General features: G+C 34.7%; 2 protein-coding genes across 3 annotated transcripts; one reads left to right on the top strand and one right to left on the bottom strand.

The window, feature by feature from the left end:
* Positions 1-1,252: 1,252 nt before the first annotated feature.
* On the bottom strand, positions 1,253-8,381 carry poldip2 (polymerase (DNA-directed), delta interacting protein 2). Of its 2 annotated transcripts, none has more exons than XM_067365295.1 (11): positions 7,992-8,381; positions 7,219-7,300; positions 7,043-7,140; positions 6,853-6,949; positions 5,365-5,440; positions 4,758-4,865; positions 4,524-4,660; positions 2,703-2,729; positions 2,470-2,595; positions 2,301-2,380; positions 1,253-2,046 (listed from the first exon to the last, which is right to left on the bottom strand). In XM_067365295.1, the coding sequence occupies exons 1-11, from the start codon at positions 8,174-8,176 to the stop codon at positions 1,932-1,934; spliced, it is 1,131 nt and encodes a 376-aa protein (XP_067221396.1). In that variant the 5' UTR covers positions 8,177-8,381; the 3' UTR covers positions 1,253-1,931. The 2 variants fall into 2 exon arrangements, with proteins under 2 accessions (XP_067221396.1, XP_067221398.1); XM_067365297.1 differs by having other exon boundaries at positions 7,219-7,294.
* Positions 8,382-11,688: 3,307 nt separating this feature from the next.
* Positions 11,689-13,095, top strand: tmem199 (transmembrane protein 199). The gene is made up of 6 exons (XM_067365374.1): positions 11,689-12,187; positions 12,266-12,339; positions 12,448-12,537; positions 12,621-12,663; positions 12,745-12,857; positions 12,955-13,095. Exons 1-6 carry the CDS (start codon positions 12,028-12,030, stop codon positions 13,048-13,050), a joined length of 576 nt encoding a protein of 191 aa, XP_067221475.1. The 5' UTR covers positions 11,689-12,027; the 3' UTR covers positions 13,051-13,095.
* The last annotated feature ends 1,140 nt before the right edge of the window (positions 13,096-14,235 follow it).

Below are 14,235 nucleotides of genomic sequence, written 5' to 3'. Positions count from 1 at the left end.
AAAGTCCCTTTAAGACAAGTCATTTCACTCGGCGGCCATCTTTGAAACGCCTCTCGGGCATCCTGGGCATCATGCAATCTCTTTGAATGGGGAAACATCAAATTCTCCAAAACTGTTCGCCAACCTTATGATTAAATTTTATATTTGAAATCACCAATGAAATCTAACAACAACCGGCTCATAAATTTAGTTTCTAAACGCTGAAAACATGACAAAAAAAAAAAACTGTATTTTTCAGGCTGGATCAAGCTAATGTGCAGACCTAAATGCGCGTCTCTTCGGAGGCGCGTGTCTGACTGTTTCTATAGAAACCGGTGATTCTAACGGCCGCTGCAGTGACGCAGACTTTACCAGTCGGCGATTGGCTCTTATTTAGAAGGCGGGACTTATTCCGCTATATTGCGCGTTACACTTTCTCCCATTCAAAACAATGAGTGAAACATCTTGTGTTATTCTATAGTCTTTGCTGTAGTTGAGGCTGATGAGGTAACGCAGCTCTGTTTATCATATTAGATACATTTGAGTGTGTTGAAAATGTTAAAAAGTTACTCTGTGCATTCGCTTGGTGGCTGCTGTAAGACACACACTGCAGTAAGATGGATCGATTTTAGTATATCATAAATGCTGGATGGCTTGTGTTGATAAATGGCATGCAATTCATGTTAAAACATATGATGGAGAAAATGCTGTATTACTGTTACTAAAAATAAAGCTGCATCTGATTATGCTACAAAATAGTTTTTTTCTCTGAGGCATGGTAAAGCATAGTACTCTAAAAAAAAAAAAGGAAAAAAAAATCAAGAAAATTAGATGTAAAAAATAAGATTAAACGTGTTGAGCTATGTAAAAATTAGTTTTCTGTCTATAAATATATCAAAACAGTTGTTCCCTTAACTATTAAAACATGTAAATATTGAAGCGTCTTTGGTGTTTCCATGGTTTCTACAAAATAAAACCGGAAACTGAGGGTAACGCGGGTATGACAACTGACAGGCGACTCCTCACACGTCCCGCAGCCTTGGTTAAAATTGCAATTTTCTCACGATTTACAAATAGTTGGAAATATTTGGGATATTTTAAGTACTCAAGTGAATAAAATATATAACACTGGCCTAGTGGTTTTTGGATATTTTACTGCAAAATTCTTACATATTGCACCTTTAAGTAACTGATTTGTAGAGAATGTCAGCTGCTATTGTGGAACCACATCAGTTATAAAAAAAAAAAAAAAAAAAAAAAACAGGAACTTGGAAATGTAATTTTATTTATGCTTTTACAAACATATTTACAGTAAACAGCAGTTCATCATCTAGTAGTTTAACCCAAATATATGATCAAAGGTTGGTTTCAAGATGATGATCTCTAATACATTTTTATTCCACTAGGCTTTCTTAGTCAAACCACATTTCACTGGCTGACTTTGGCATGACCTTAGAACAATCTTTGCATCAAGTCATTAATTAGACTATTTGCATTTGGAGAAAGCATTCGGTGTACACCAACTGTCTTTTCCAGAATATAAGTAAGGAATTAACTATAAGAGGGGTTTGAACTTAGATATAAATTGACAATATGCTTGATTAACGCTAATAAGCTTATTCAATTTATGAGCACAATTATTCCAAATAAATAGAAGAAAAAACAAATCACATTCAAATTCTCTCAATACGGCCTTTCGAGGTGCACTTGCATCATAACATTTAATAAGATCAACTCCTCATTTCAACTTGCTATGCCCTTTTTCCTTTTAAGATATGCAGTTGCTACACATTTCCAGTGCTGCAGTCAAAGACTGAACAAATGCTTTGCTAAAACCATTGTATATTTAAGGAGCACTGATAAGGAAGGTAAAACATGGATCTCCAAGGGAACAGCCTGTAGGGATGCTGAGCTCAGCCGTGATTGTAGTCTTATAGGTGCAGGGATAGCCATTACAAGGGATAGCCAGTAGGGGGAGCTTTGTCATATTTATTGCTTTCTAGTGAAAAAGGTGGAATGCGCACGTCAAAGTGTGAGCCATCTGTCCTTTCAAAACAGAATGTCCCCCTAAACAAGGAAACAAAACATGATATTCACACCTCATTACTGCAAAGCAAAATAACTGAGTGGAAAAAAAAATTATGCATTACATGGCCAAAAGTATGTGAAAGCCTTCAAATGAACAGGTTTGGCTAATTCATATACTCCAAAATCAAGCATTCAGCCATTCAATATAATAGGTTCCCAGATGATGGTAGAAAATGTGAAGCTAATATTGGTAGAGGTTGTAATAGTATGTTACAGTATATTGATAATCTTACCACATATGTCCACTGGGTGCTTGAAGTGAAACATGACTGCTGTACTGAAACGCTGGCTGTTCTCTTGACAAAACAGGCTCCTAGTGAGATGAATGACAGATCGCATTCAGCAAACAAATCCTATTTCCATAATCTTTAATTCTGGTTTATGCTTTTGATAATAATTCACCTTGCCAACCACTCCTCTTCCACGGACTGTTTCCAGAGTCCCTGAGAGACTGAAGATCCTCCAGTGTCTTTCCCTAAGTTGAACCACCTCATTGCCCAGGTTCTCCAAACGGATACAATACCGCCACTGAGGAAAGCATGAACATATAATCTCTAACAGGTCACGTTGGCCATTCTATAAATATCCCTTTTATTGTGTTATTATGAAAAGCATAATTATGTAATTTGTCCTACCCAATACACGTGGGAGTTTTGAGCTTCCTGTGGACATACAAAAACAAATCTGAATCAAGACCACAAAGAAAAATCATTTTACTACCATGAATAAAATGCACACACACAGACACACACACACACACACACACACATTGCAAATAATAAATATATTTAACTGCAAAAAATGTTTAGTGTAAGAAAAAATTGAGGACCTGGCATCCCTAGCTTTAACTACGGGTGATTCATAGGGTCAAACAGAGCCTGCTTTAACTATCACTATTTTTTAACTGTTAATGAGATGATGTGCTAACTTGCCCTAAATTCAACACAAAAGAGATTTTCTTCACAATGTTTATTTGTTAACATTAATGCACTGTGTACTAACATGAATAAGCAGCTGGATTTTTATTATTAATAAATATTGTAACAAATGTAATGTTCATTGTTAGTTAATACCTTAAATGGTTAGTTCACCCAAAAATGAAAATTATGTAATTAATGATGTCGTTTCAAACCCGTAAAACCTCCGTTCATCTTCGGAACACAGTTTAAGATATTTTAGATTTAGTCCGAGAGCTTTCTGTCCCTCCATTGAAAATGTATGTACGGTATACTGTCCATGTCCAGAAAGGTAATAAAAACATCATCAGAGTAGTCCATGTGACATCAGAGGGTCAGTTAGAATTTGAAGCATCGAAAATACATTTTGGTCCAAAAATAACAAAAACTACGACTTTATTCAGCATTGTCTTCTCTTCCAGATTCCTTTCCATTGAATGGATTCCATTGAATCCTTTAATCTGTTGTGTTGGTAAGTTACTTTTACGTCGCCGTGGTTGTTTTTGGTGATTAGGATATCCGCGTCATACACACTTACGCACCATTTTAAAAAATATAGCAATACCAAAATACAAACAATGTAGAATAGCTTGAATACAGCTTGCGTCTCCCTCAGACTGTAAACAAAGCTTGGGCGGACTAGATAACACGTCAGCAGCATCACTTTGGAGTCGTGAACCACACTCCGGAGCAGAAGGGGGCAGTAATGCACCAATAAGCTGGATGCCAACCACCGTAAAACAGGAAAGAAGAAGAAGCAGCGGAGTCGTGAACGCGGATTGACAACAGACCCGGAAGAGAATACAATGCTGAATAAAGTCGTAGTTTTTGTTATTTTTTGACCAAAATGTATTTTCAATGCTTCAAAATGTTGCGGATTTCCTAATCGCCACAAACAACCACAGCGAAATTTACCAATGCGGACGGATTCAATGGAATCAATTCAATGGAAAGGAATCCCGAAGAGAAGACAATGCTGAATAAAGTCGTAGTTTTTGTTATTTTTGGACCAAAATGTATTTTCGATGCTTCAAAAACTTCTAACTGACCCTCTGATGTCACATGGACTACTTTGATGATGTTTTTATTACTTTTCTGGACATGTACAGTATACCGCACATATATTTTCAATGGAGGGACAGAAAGCTCTCGGTCTTACGGGTTTGGAACGACATGAGGGTGAGTCATTAATGACATCATTTTCATTTTTGGTTGAACTAACCCTTTAACTAATGTTAACAAATAAACCTTAATGTAAAGTGTTACCGTTATTTTTAATTGTAATAATATTTCACAACATTACTGTTTTTACTTTATTCTGTATTTCTGATCCAATAAATGCAGCCTTGGTGAGCATTAGAGGCTTCTTTCAAAAACATTAAAGCATCTTACCGACCCCAAACTTTTGAAAGGTAGTGTATAATACATCTTAAGTTTGTAACCTGCACCCTGTAATGAGCAATTGTTGCAATACAATACATTGTAACCCTCCATTCTTACTCTCATGCCCATGTAGAAGGGGATAACAGTGACACGGATGTTCTCTGTGGTTTCCCGGTGCACATCTGAGAGCTCTAGCCAGGGATGGTTCTTCTCCTGCCAGGCCCGTAGGGTATCTCTCGCAGTGAATGGAGGATCTAAATAAACAATATGAATGCAATCCATCAGAAACTTTTTTTATCAGAACTAGCATTAGATGAATACTTGTTGAAAGAGTTGAAGAAGACTAGTTACTTTTGGAGGGGTTAAACATGAGGAAGCGTTCAAACAGCTCATGCTGGATGGGGACTTGCTCAGTGGAGTTGTAAGGCAGGATGTCTTCATGACTTACATAATCCAGACCTGAAAGACACAAGCAGACAGAACAAATGAAAAGAATGAGACATACAACAGGCAGATAATGGAACATAAAAATGCTGCCCCTATATTTAAAGTGGTGATTAACCGCTGGCAAGATGGGCTTTCAATAAAACTTTATGCGGCAAAAAAGGCGATTTTTTTTTTTTTTTTCTTTTAAACAATCTCTGCTACATGACTAAAGAAAACATAGAAAAGGCTTGTGGCATTCTGTTTTGCCAAAAAGGTACGGAAACTTCAACACATATAATGCAGTGGGCTTGATCTGATACAAAAATGCGTACGACCTGTAGTTTCCACAAATGTCCTAGAGTTGCCAACAGTACACAGAATGATGCATTTTGACTTTAGCCTACAAATAAACCATGCAGGTAACGTGGAGAAAGAGTACAAACATTGCTCATTTACGATTACAACCGACATCATAACACAAAGCTAGTTGAAAATCGGCGAACTTAACCTTTAAGAATATATTTTAGTTTACCTGGAATTGCATACAGGGCTCTACTATCGTCATGATTTGCCAGGAACGTGACTGCTTCGGTTTGAGAACGCTGAGACTGATTGTGACAAATACAAAGTAGCAAAAGTTGACAATGACCTCAAGTGTGCTAATATCAGTAAGTCATCAAAGACAAACATGAATGCATTGCTTATTTAATAATAAAGCAATAAAATGCTTCAACGTAAACTACTGTTCAAAAGTTTGGGGTCAGTAATGCTTTTATTAAACAAGGATGCATTAAAATTGATCAAAAGTCACAGTAAAAACATTTTCACCATTGATAATAATAATAAGTGTGTCTTGAGCAACAAATCAGCATATTAGAATGATTTCTAAAGAATCATGTGACACTGAAGACAGAAGTAATGGCTGTTGAAAATGCAGCTTTCCTATTAAAGGCATAAATTACATTTTTAATTAATTACATTTTATAGTTCACCGAAAAATGAAAATAATGTCATTAATTACTCACCCTCATGTCGCTCCACACCCGTAAGACCTTCGTTCATCTTCGGAACACAAATTAAGATATTTTTGATGAAATCCAATGACTCAGTGAGGCCTGCATTGACAGCAAGATAATTAACACTCTCAGTGCCCAGAAAGGTACTAAAAACATATTTAAAACAGTTCACGTGAGTACAGAGGTTCAACCATAATATAAAGCGACAAGAATACTTTTTGTGCACCAAAAAAAACTAAATAATGACTTCATGAATGAATCAGCGGTTCGGATCTTGTGTCAAACTTCTGAAATCACGTAACTTTGTTGCTCTGAATTACTGATTCGAAAAACACAAGATTCGAAGCATTCAAGTCAGAAATCGGCCATCACGGCCAGTTTGAAACAGGATCCGAACCGCTGATGCGAAACAAAAGCTTCGAAGCAGTGTTTTGAAGTCACCCATCACTAGACATTGTGGAAAAGTCATTATTATGGTTTTTTTTGGTGCACAAAAAGTATTCTTGACGCTTTATAATATTAAAGTTGAACCACTGTAGTCACATGAACTGTTTTAAATATGTTTTAGTAGCTTTCTGGGCATTTGAAAGTGTAAATTAACTTGCTGTCAATGCAGGCCTCACTGAGCCATCGGATTTCATCAAAAATATCTTAATCTGTGTTTTGAAGATGAACGAAGGTCTTACAGGTGTGGAACAACATGAGGGTGAGTAATAAATAAAAAAAAAATCATTTTCGGGTGAACTAACCCTTTAATAAATAGAATATTTTATATTATTACTCTATTTTTGATCAAATAAATGCAGCCTAGGTGAGCATAAGAAACTTCAAAAACAATTAAAAATGTTTCAACTCCAAACCTTTGAACAGTAGTGTAGATGCAGCAAAGAAAAAAGTTCTAAAAATATATTTAATAATTTTAAAGTGTGGATTAAGTGTCCAAATATGTTTTGAGACTACACTACATCAATGCACTATTTACATATAATTTTGATGCCACTTACTATGTGAGGGCAGTCTCTGGTGTCTATGAGGACCTGGTAGTACGTATGCATTTTGCCCTTCACCTCCTTAGACCCATGGCCCACAGAGTCTGGCTTGCTGAAAAAGCACAAGACAAACAGGTTAATCGAGCTGAAACACAAACTGAAGAATTTAATCAGGCATAACCTCAAAAGATCCTCTACTACATACCTGTCAGCCGCAGCAGGACTCACATCTCGATCGTAAAGACGAGCGTGCCAGGGGAATAACACAATTCCTCTATACCCAAAAACACTGTGCAGGAAAAGCTGTGAATGTTAAGAATTAGAATTACTGCATCTGAGGAATCAGAATCAAGGGATTTCACAATTAAAACTATCACTGACCTGGCCTGTTTCATATTTGCCATGCTGCTTCAGAGCTTCAAATACTCCAACAGGTTCAAGTATTTTCCCCTCCGGTCTGTTTCTGACAAAGAAACAATCATTAAAGAAACTAAATTGTAATATCCTATAGCTAGGGATATCTCAACATCTCAGCCAGCTTATGGTCAGCAAGGTTGAATATTGTGCCACATATTTTAAAAATAAAAATGACAAATATTTGGACACTTGACCAGACTGAACCTGAAAGATTTATGGTGCACTAAACAAGCAGACTTGAACAGAAATAGGACTTGTTTACCGTCTGCTGGCTCAAGCCCAGACTGTCACTTATGTAATCAGAAATGGCTTTGGGGGACTTTAAAGCAAGGCTGAGGTTTGTCCTTCCTGTAGGCCTCAGTTTAGTGTATTAGTATCTGTCCCATTCCAATGGCATTTTAACAATTAACTCAAAATTAGTGTGAACAAACATCTGATTCGAGATTTTGGCGTCCACACACTCAGTAAAAAATAAAGTGCACTACACATCCACACATTTGAGTACTGAAACAACATGGAAGTTGTGTTACATGTATACAAGCATGTGAATCATTCAAACTACAGTAACAGCTAACATTAAACACGTGACAGCTGATATTAAATTCTTAATGAACATGAATGCATTTCACAGATACATCGTAAAGGTGTTTGCGGTCAAAATAGTTTGCTGAAACTACAACTGTGCGCAGTTATGTAAAAGGAGGACATGGTAGGACGTTTTCTTTACTAGCTCTTACCGTGATGACATGAACCTCGTCTGTTGAAAACTGGACAACCCGCAAGCTGAACACTTCGGCTGGGGTCTTTTCGTTTCTAATCCACTGCTGAAGTCTAACGCACTCAGTATTCTGTGCGTGCATTTGTGCTGGTTATATTTACTAGCGGTGGACAATAAGCCCCGACGTATTGCACACGCTGCCATCTTCCTTTAGCTATCTGCACATGAACACACGGACACTGGGTATATCTTTTACATTAAACCCACAACTCACATTTAAAGTGCGTAAAACTCGGGAATACTGAGAAGCACAAGTTTGAAATAACACGTAATTAAGTTTTTACTCATTTATTGCAATATTGGACACAACAAAGTAGCACACAATTTCCCATAACGCATTGCAACCGGAAGACGTCGATACTACACAAAGGTCATAATACGTTTTTTCCTCATATATTTATGCTTTCGTTAATTTTGGCATTGCACTCATGTAAGGAAACTCTGGAAAGATTTTACTAGATTTATAATTGATAATAGTGATCCCTTTTCTCTGTGTTTAGAAAAAGTTTTATTTGGTTTTATTTGTCCCCTCGAGTGAAATATATATATATATATATACTTTTTTACTAATATATATATATATATATATATATATATATATATATATATATATATATATATATATATATATATATATATATATATATATATATCTTACTTTTTTTAGTTGATTAATATAACGTGCATAAACAAATTAAATAAAAACAACAGAGAAATATATAAAGTGAAATATATAGAATATATATATATATATATATATATATATATATATATATATATATATATATATATATATATATATAATATAAATAGAATATAAAATATATAGAATATAAAGAGAATATAAAATAAAAGGTGATGAGGGATTATACCATATTGGTCTAGAATATAATGCAAATAATTTACTAGGGAACTTTATTCCAAAAGCACTTTTTTTCATATATATATATATATATATATATATATATATATATATATATATATATATATATATATATATATATATATGTGTGTGTGTGTGTGTGTGTGTGTGTTTGTGTGTGTGTGTGTGTGTGTGTTTGTAACCACTTACAAACAGACAAAACATATGATCAGCCTTAGGTTGAGCATAGCCAGTAACAGAGATCACAATAAAACAAACTGACACAATAAAATAAATAAATTAGATAAATCAAAAGGGCCTTTTTATTAATTTATACGTGTCTAACAGAGAAATCATCTTGAGGGCTTTCTTGTTTTTAAGCAGTTTTAAAGAATTGCACAAGAGTTTAACCTCATTCATCTTAAAGTTAGGTTAAGATTTAAACCATCTGCACTTATGAATGAAAAACTTTCCAAGACATAACAAAAAAAATAAAAAACAAAATCAAACTCTTTGTTTTCCAGACAAATACCAGACCTAATTATCTTTACAGTAAGGGGAGGCAGCCTCCCTATTCCAAAAGCATTTTAAAACCCTGTTTTTCTGTTTTATACAGCCATGCGCCTCAATCCGAAAAGGCCAGTAGGTGGTGGTATCGATTATTTATTTGGTTTACAACCAGCCAATAAACACGCTGAAGAAGAAGAAGAAATTCGATACTCTTCAGTGAATAGAAGTACAGCCAATAAGATCAGTAAGCAAGACAAGATATGATATTTGAAGTGATGCAGAGTCTATTTTACAATAAGACAATCTTGACTTATGGTGAACTTCCTGTGGGTACTACCATCACATGTGGGTGTGGAAGGAAATGAGGAGGCAGACAATCTGGCTAAACAGGCTTTGAAACATGCGCAAACTGACATTAAAGTGTCAGTGAGTAAAGCAGAAGTTAATTGCAAGTGAAATAAGAATAAAATGGCAGAAGGAGTGGGATAGAGGAACAAAAGGTAGATACTTTCATCATTCAACACTGTAAAAAGCGAACAGTTGGATCAACTTAAAAAAATACTTCAATTGGTAACACCTAAATAAATTAAGTTTTCTCAACTTAATTTATTACTTTGTATCAACTTAAAAACATAAGTTTAAAACATATTGCATTAAAGTACTATCTTTTCATTAGTTGTGAAGTATTTTTCCTGAAAATGCAATAAATCATCACAAGACTCAAATTGCTTTAGAAATATTTATTAACATTCATTCAGTTACACTGACAGTATTAACCTCCTTCCAAAAATGTAACAGAAATCATTTGCAAAATTAATTGAACAAAGTTTATAATGTAATTTTACTGAAACTTAATGAAACTTAACTTAACATACAAACTGCATTTTTGCAAAGTACGTACTGGACTGAACACTTTATGCCCAAAACTATTATACTATTATGTAGGGACAGAAAGCTCTCAGAATAGTAATACCTTTATTATTCTTAAAATAAAGTAATTATTAAATAAATAAATAAACTAAAATTTTATGGGTTTGGGTTTGTTTTTTTTAACGTTCGTAAAACTGTCCAGTTGTTGGTTTGTATGTGTATGTCTAGTAGTTACATGAATGTCCAGTTGTTGTTTAAAAATTGCTTGGTTCACTTTGATATGTGCAAAAGTAATCACCTTTAAAGGGTTAGTTCACCCAGAAATGAAAATTCTGTCATTTATTACTCACCCTTGTGTCGTTCCACATCCATAAGATCTTCGTTCATCTTCGGAACGCAAGTGAATATCTTTTTGATGAATTCTGAGAGCTTATTGTCCCTTTATAGTGATCCAACGCAACTACCACTTTCAAGGTCCAGAAAGGTAAGAAAGACATCATTAAAGTAATCCATGTAACTCCAGTGGTTTAACCTCAATTTTATGAAGCGACAAGTGCTTTGAAAAAAAAAAAATTTTTTTTTTTACCACTTTACTTATGAAAAAATAGATCTGCGACACATGTTCACAAGAGCACCACGACACGTTTTGTGTTCGCATGCGAGCTGACGTTGCGCGAACGTGCTTAGGATGATATTTTGTAAATAAAGTGTAAATTATGTTTTTTGTTGTTGCGCAAAGAACTCGAGACGCTTCATAAAACGAGGTTAAACGTGACAAATGTGGTCAAGAATACCTACTTATAGAGTGTGATGCTTATGAAGGAGCAAGATTTAAACTAATTATTTCGGAATAAATAATTTGTCACTGCATGGTTCTGTTAGGAAATGGCCCAAAACAATCAACAATATTTAATGCTTTTATTATTTTCTTAAAACAAACAAGACTGATCAATAGAATTTAAGATACAGTTGTATCAATTTTTATTTATTGTCTTATTGTTTTCAAACTTCCCAACCATTAAAGTTATGATAATCTTAAGATAAAGTTTAATTTAGATTGTTCATATAGACAATATTCTTTAGTTGTCAAAGCTATTCCTGTAGCTTTGAGAAATCTATAAAGTTATATTACAATATTCTTCTGTAATTCCCACACCTCTGGAATATTTTCCTCTTCCTGTTAAAAGAAAAAAAAATATCTCCAAGGTTTTCCAAAGTTGACACTATCATAGTTAGAACCATTTCCTTTGTTACCTAAAATGAAAGAAGTACATTTCAAAACAATTAATGAGATTTATCCACGTAATGGATTTCTAAGAGTAAGGTTTAATTTGGATAGCAATGTGTGTACATTTTGTCAAAAAGATATTGAATCTCCTATCCAGTAGGTGGCGTGAATGCATCATTTAAGTTAGTCTGCCAACCGCCATTAACACCAGAAGAGGAAGACGAAATCAGCTGACATACAGGGCTGAAAACAGAAGACATGGCTCAATTTAAGATAAAAATATACTAAGTTTATGGGTGTAACATTATAGTTTAGTTAGGAATATTTTCTGTTTTTAATTTATATAATATTGTGACGCTGAATTGACTGTAGTTTTTAGCCTTTTGATAGGTTAAATGAGGAAGTTGCCTTTTTGCTTTACGCAGCTTTTCTATTTAGTGTCCACACAAGACCAGATTTATTACTGATCCATACAACTAAATGCGCGTTAACGTGTACTGAACTTTAGCAGACATCTTTGTTATCATGGCTTCTTCGTTCAAAATCGGAGAGAGATTTCAGGAGAAGGTGAGAGATTTACTGGAGAGTGAATCTGCCTTATCAGAAGAGTTGAATGCTCTGAAAGATAAGTCCATCATTCCATTCAAGACTGTGAGAAAACTACACAAGCTCCTTGAAGAAAATGGTAAGAAACCTACACGTTATGGAAAATTTTGTGAAGCTTCTTTCTGCACATTACAAGCTGAGTTTGGTGTTTTTGTAGGACATCCAGTGTACCTTCATGAGCTGTTTGAGGACAGCGCACTTCATCTTCCAGAAGTCGTCAAACCTCCAAGGGTAAGTGAGAATCACTGCATTACTGTCTAAGTTTACAGTCATTAATATTGTAAAATGACTTGTTTCAACTAGTTGTATTTTAAACTTGATTTTATTTAAACCCAACAGAACCCCCAGCTGGTGGCCCGCCTAGAAAAAATTAAAGCAAAACTTGCCAATGAAGAATATAAGAGAATAACTCGGAATGTAAATCCGCAGGTGAACTCTCTTTTACAGTCTTAAAAAACAAACAGTTTTTGAAAATACTCTCATATTTATTAATATACTGTTTTACTCAAAAGGAAATGAAACATCATGGTACACTAGCAGACTTTGGAAGAGAAGGTAAGCAACATGTTCCCTTTTCTCTTCTCATTTTTAATGTGTCTCTGTCTTGTGTTTCATCTTGTCATTTGTGTTCTGCAGTACGTTCTGTGAAGGCAGTTGTTGTTACTGTATTCAACTTCCTGGTGACTGTAGTTGCAGCATTTGCTTGTTCATATCTGGGCAGCCAGTATATCTTCACAGAGACAACAGCAGTAAGTGCGCACAGCATTCACACCAATCATTGCACAGTGAAATTTCCAGATGTTTTGGAACTAAACGCATATTTGTAATGTGCATTTTTTCTTTCAGAGGGTAATAGCTGCAGTGATTGCAGCGTCTGTTGTTGGCCTTGCTGAGCTTTATGTTCTTGTCCGGACTATGGAGGGAGACCTTGGAGAGCCCTAATACCAACTAATGTCATTCAGTATTTCCATATGTTTTTGTCATCACAAACATCTTTCACTGTACAGCTTAATTTTCTGCTTTCTCCGCCTTTCCCCTCCAAAATCCAAACGGTAAGATGATTGATTTTTGTAAGATGTTGCTTGATCTAACATATAGTAAAAGATTTTGCAAAGGAATCCTTTAAATTACAATGTACAAGATTAGAATGAATCAGTTTTCTTGGAAACCCTTCAATTTCAAAACACCGGAGGGTATATTATGATTGTATTGTTGTCTTGTTTTCCCCACATCTGTCATCTTAGTATTTATTTGAATGTTTTCTGCAGGATTTCTTGTTTCAGTCATAACTAGGAGACATGTTTGTTAATGAATTGTGCTTTGATGTTTATTGTAATTGTTATTGACTCACAAGATGTAGTGTGGTAAAATGTCATCTTTTTCTTTTTCTTTTTTACAAGAAAATAATAAAAAAAAACATCCAAAAAGCTAACATTGAGTCAAAGGCATTCAAAAGAAAGAAAGAAAAAAAAAATTAATATCACACTCCCTGGTGATGCTCACTGTTCAGAGTCAAGCTTTGTTTAAAGGGTTAGTTCACCCAAAAATGAAAATTCTGTCATTAATTACTCACCCTCATGTCGTTCTACACCCATAAGACCTTCGTTCATCTTCAGAACACAAATTAAGATATTGTTGATGAAATCCGATGGCTCAGTGAGGCCTCTATTGAAAGCAAAGCCATTCAAACTCTCAAGGTCCATAAAGGTATGAAAAACACATTTAAAACAGTTCATGTGAGTACAGTGGTTCTATCTTAATATTATGAAGCGATAAGAATACTTTTTGTGCGTCAAAAAAAAAAAAAATTGGGTGATTTCAAAACTTTGCTTCATGAAGCTTCTGAGCTGTACGAATCTTTTGCTTCGATTTAGTGATTCAGATCTCCTATCAAACGGTTAAACTGCTAAAATCATGTGACTTTGGTGCTCTGATTCACTGATTCGATTCGTAAAGCTCTGAAGCAGTGTTTTGAAATTGGCCCATATGTATGGCAAGCCGTTTTGACTTTTATTCATTCTCAGGATATGAATTCTTGATATCCACAATTCAATTTTCACTAGTTAAAATGCTAATTTTTGATATCAAGAATTATATTTCCACTAGTAAAAACTAGATTTCTTGATA

Source organism: Chanodichthys erythropterus, chromosome 17, assembly GCF_024489055.1.
Source record: "Chanodichthys erythropterus isolate Z2021 chromosome 17, ASM2448905v1, whole genome shotgun sequence".
NCBI lineage: Eukaryota > Metazoa > Chordata > Actinopteri > Cypriniformes > Xenocyprididae > Chanodichthys > Chanodichthys erythropterus.
Note: the sequence above shows the minus strand (reverse complement) of the source record. Positions and strands in the feature narration are given on the sequence as shown.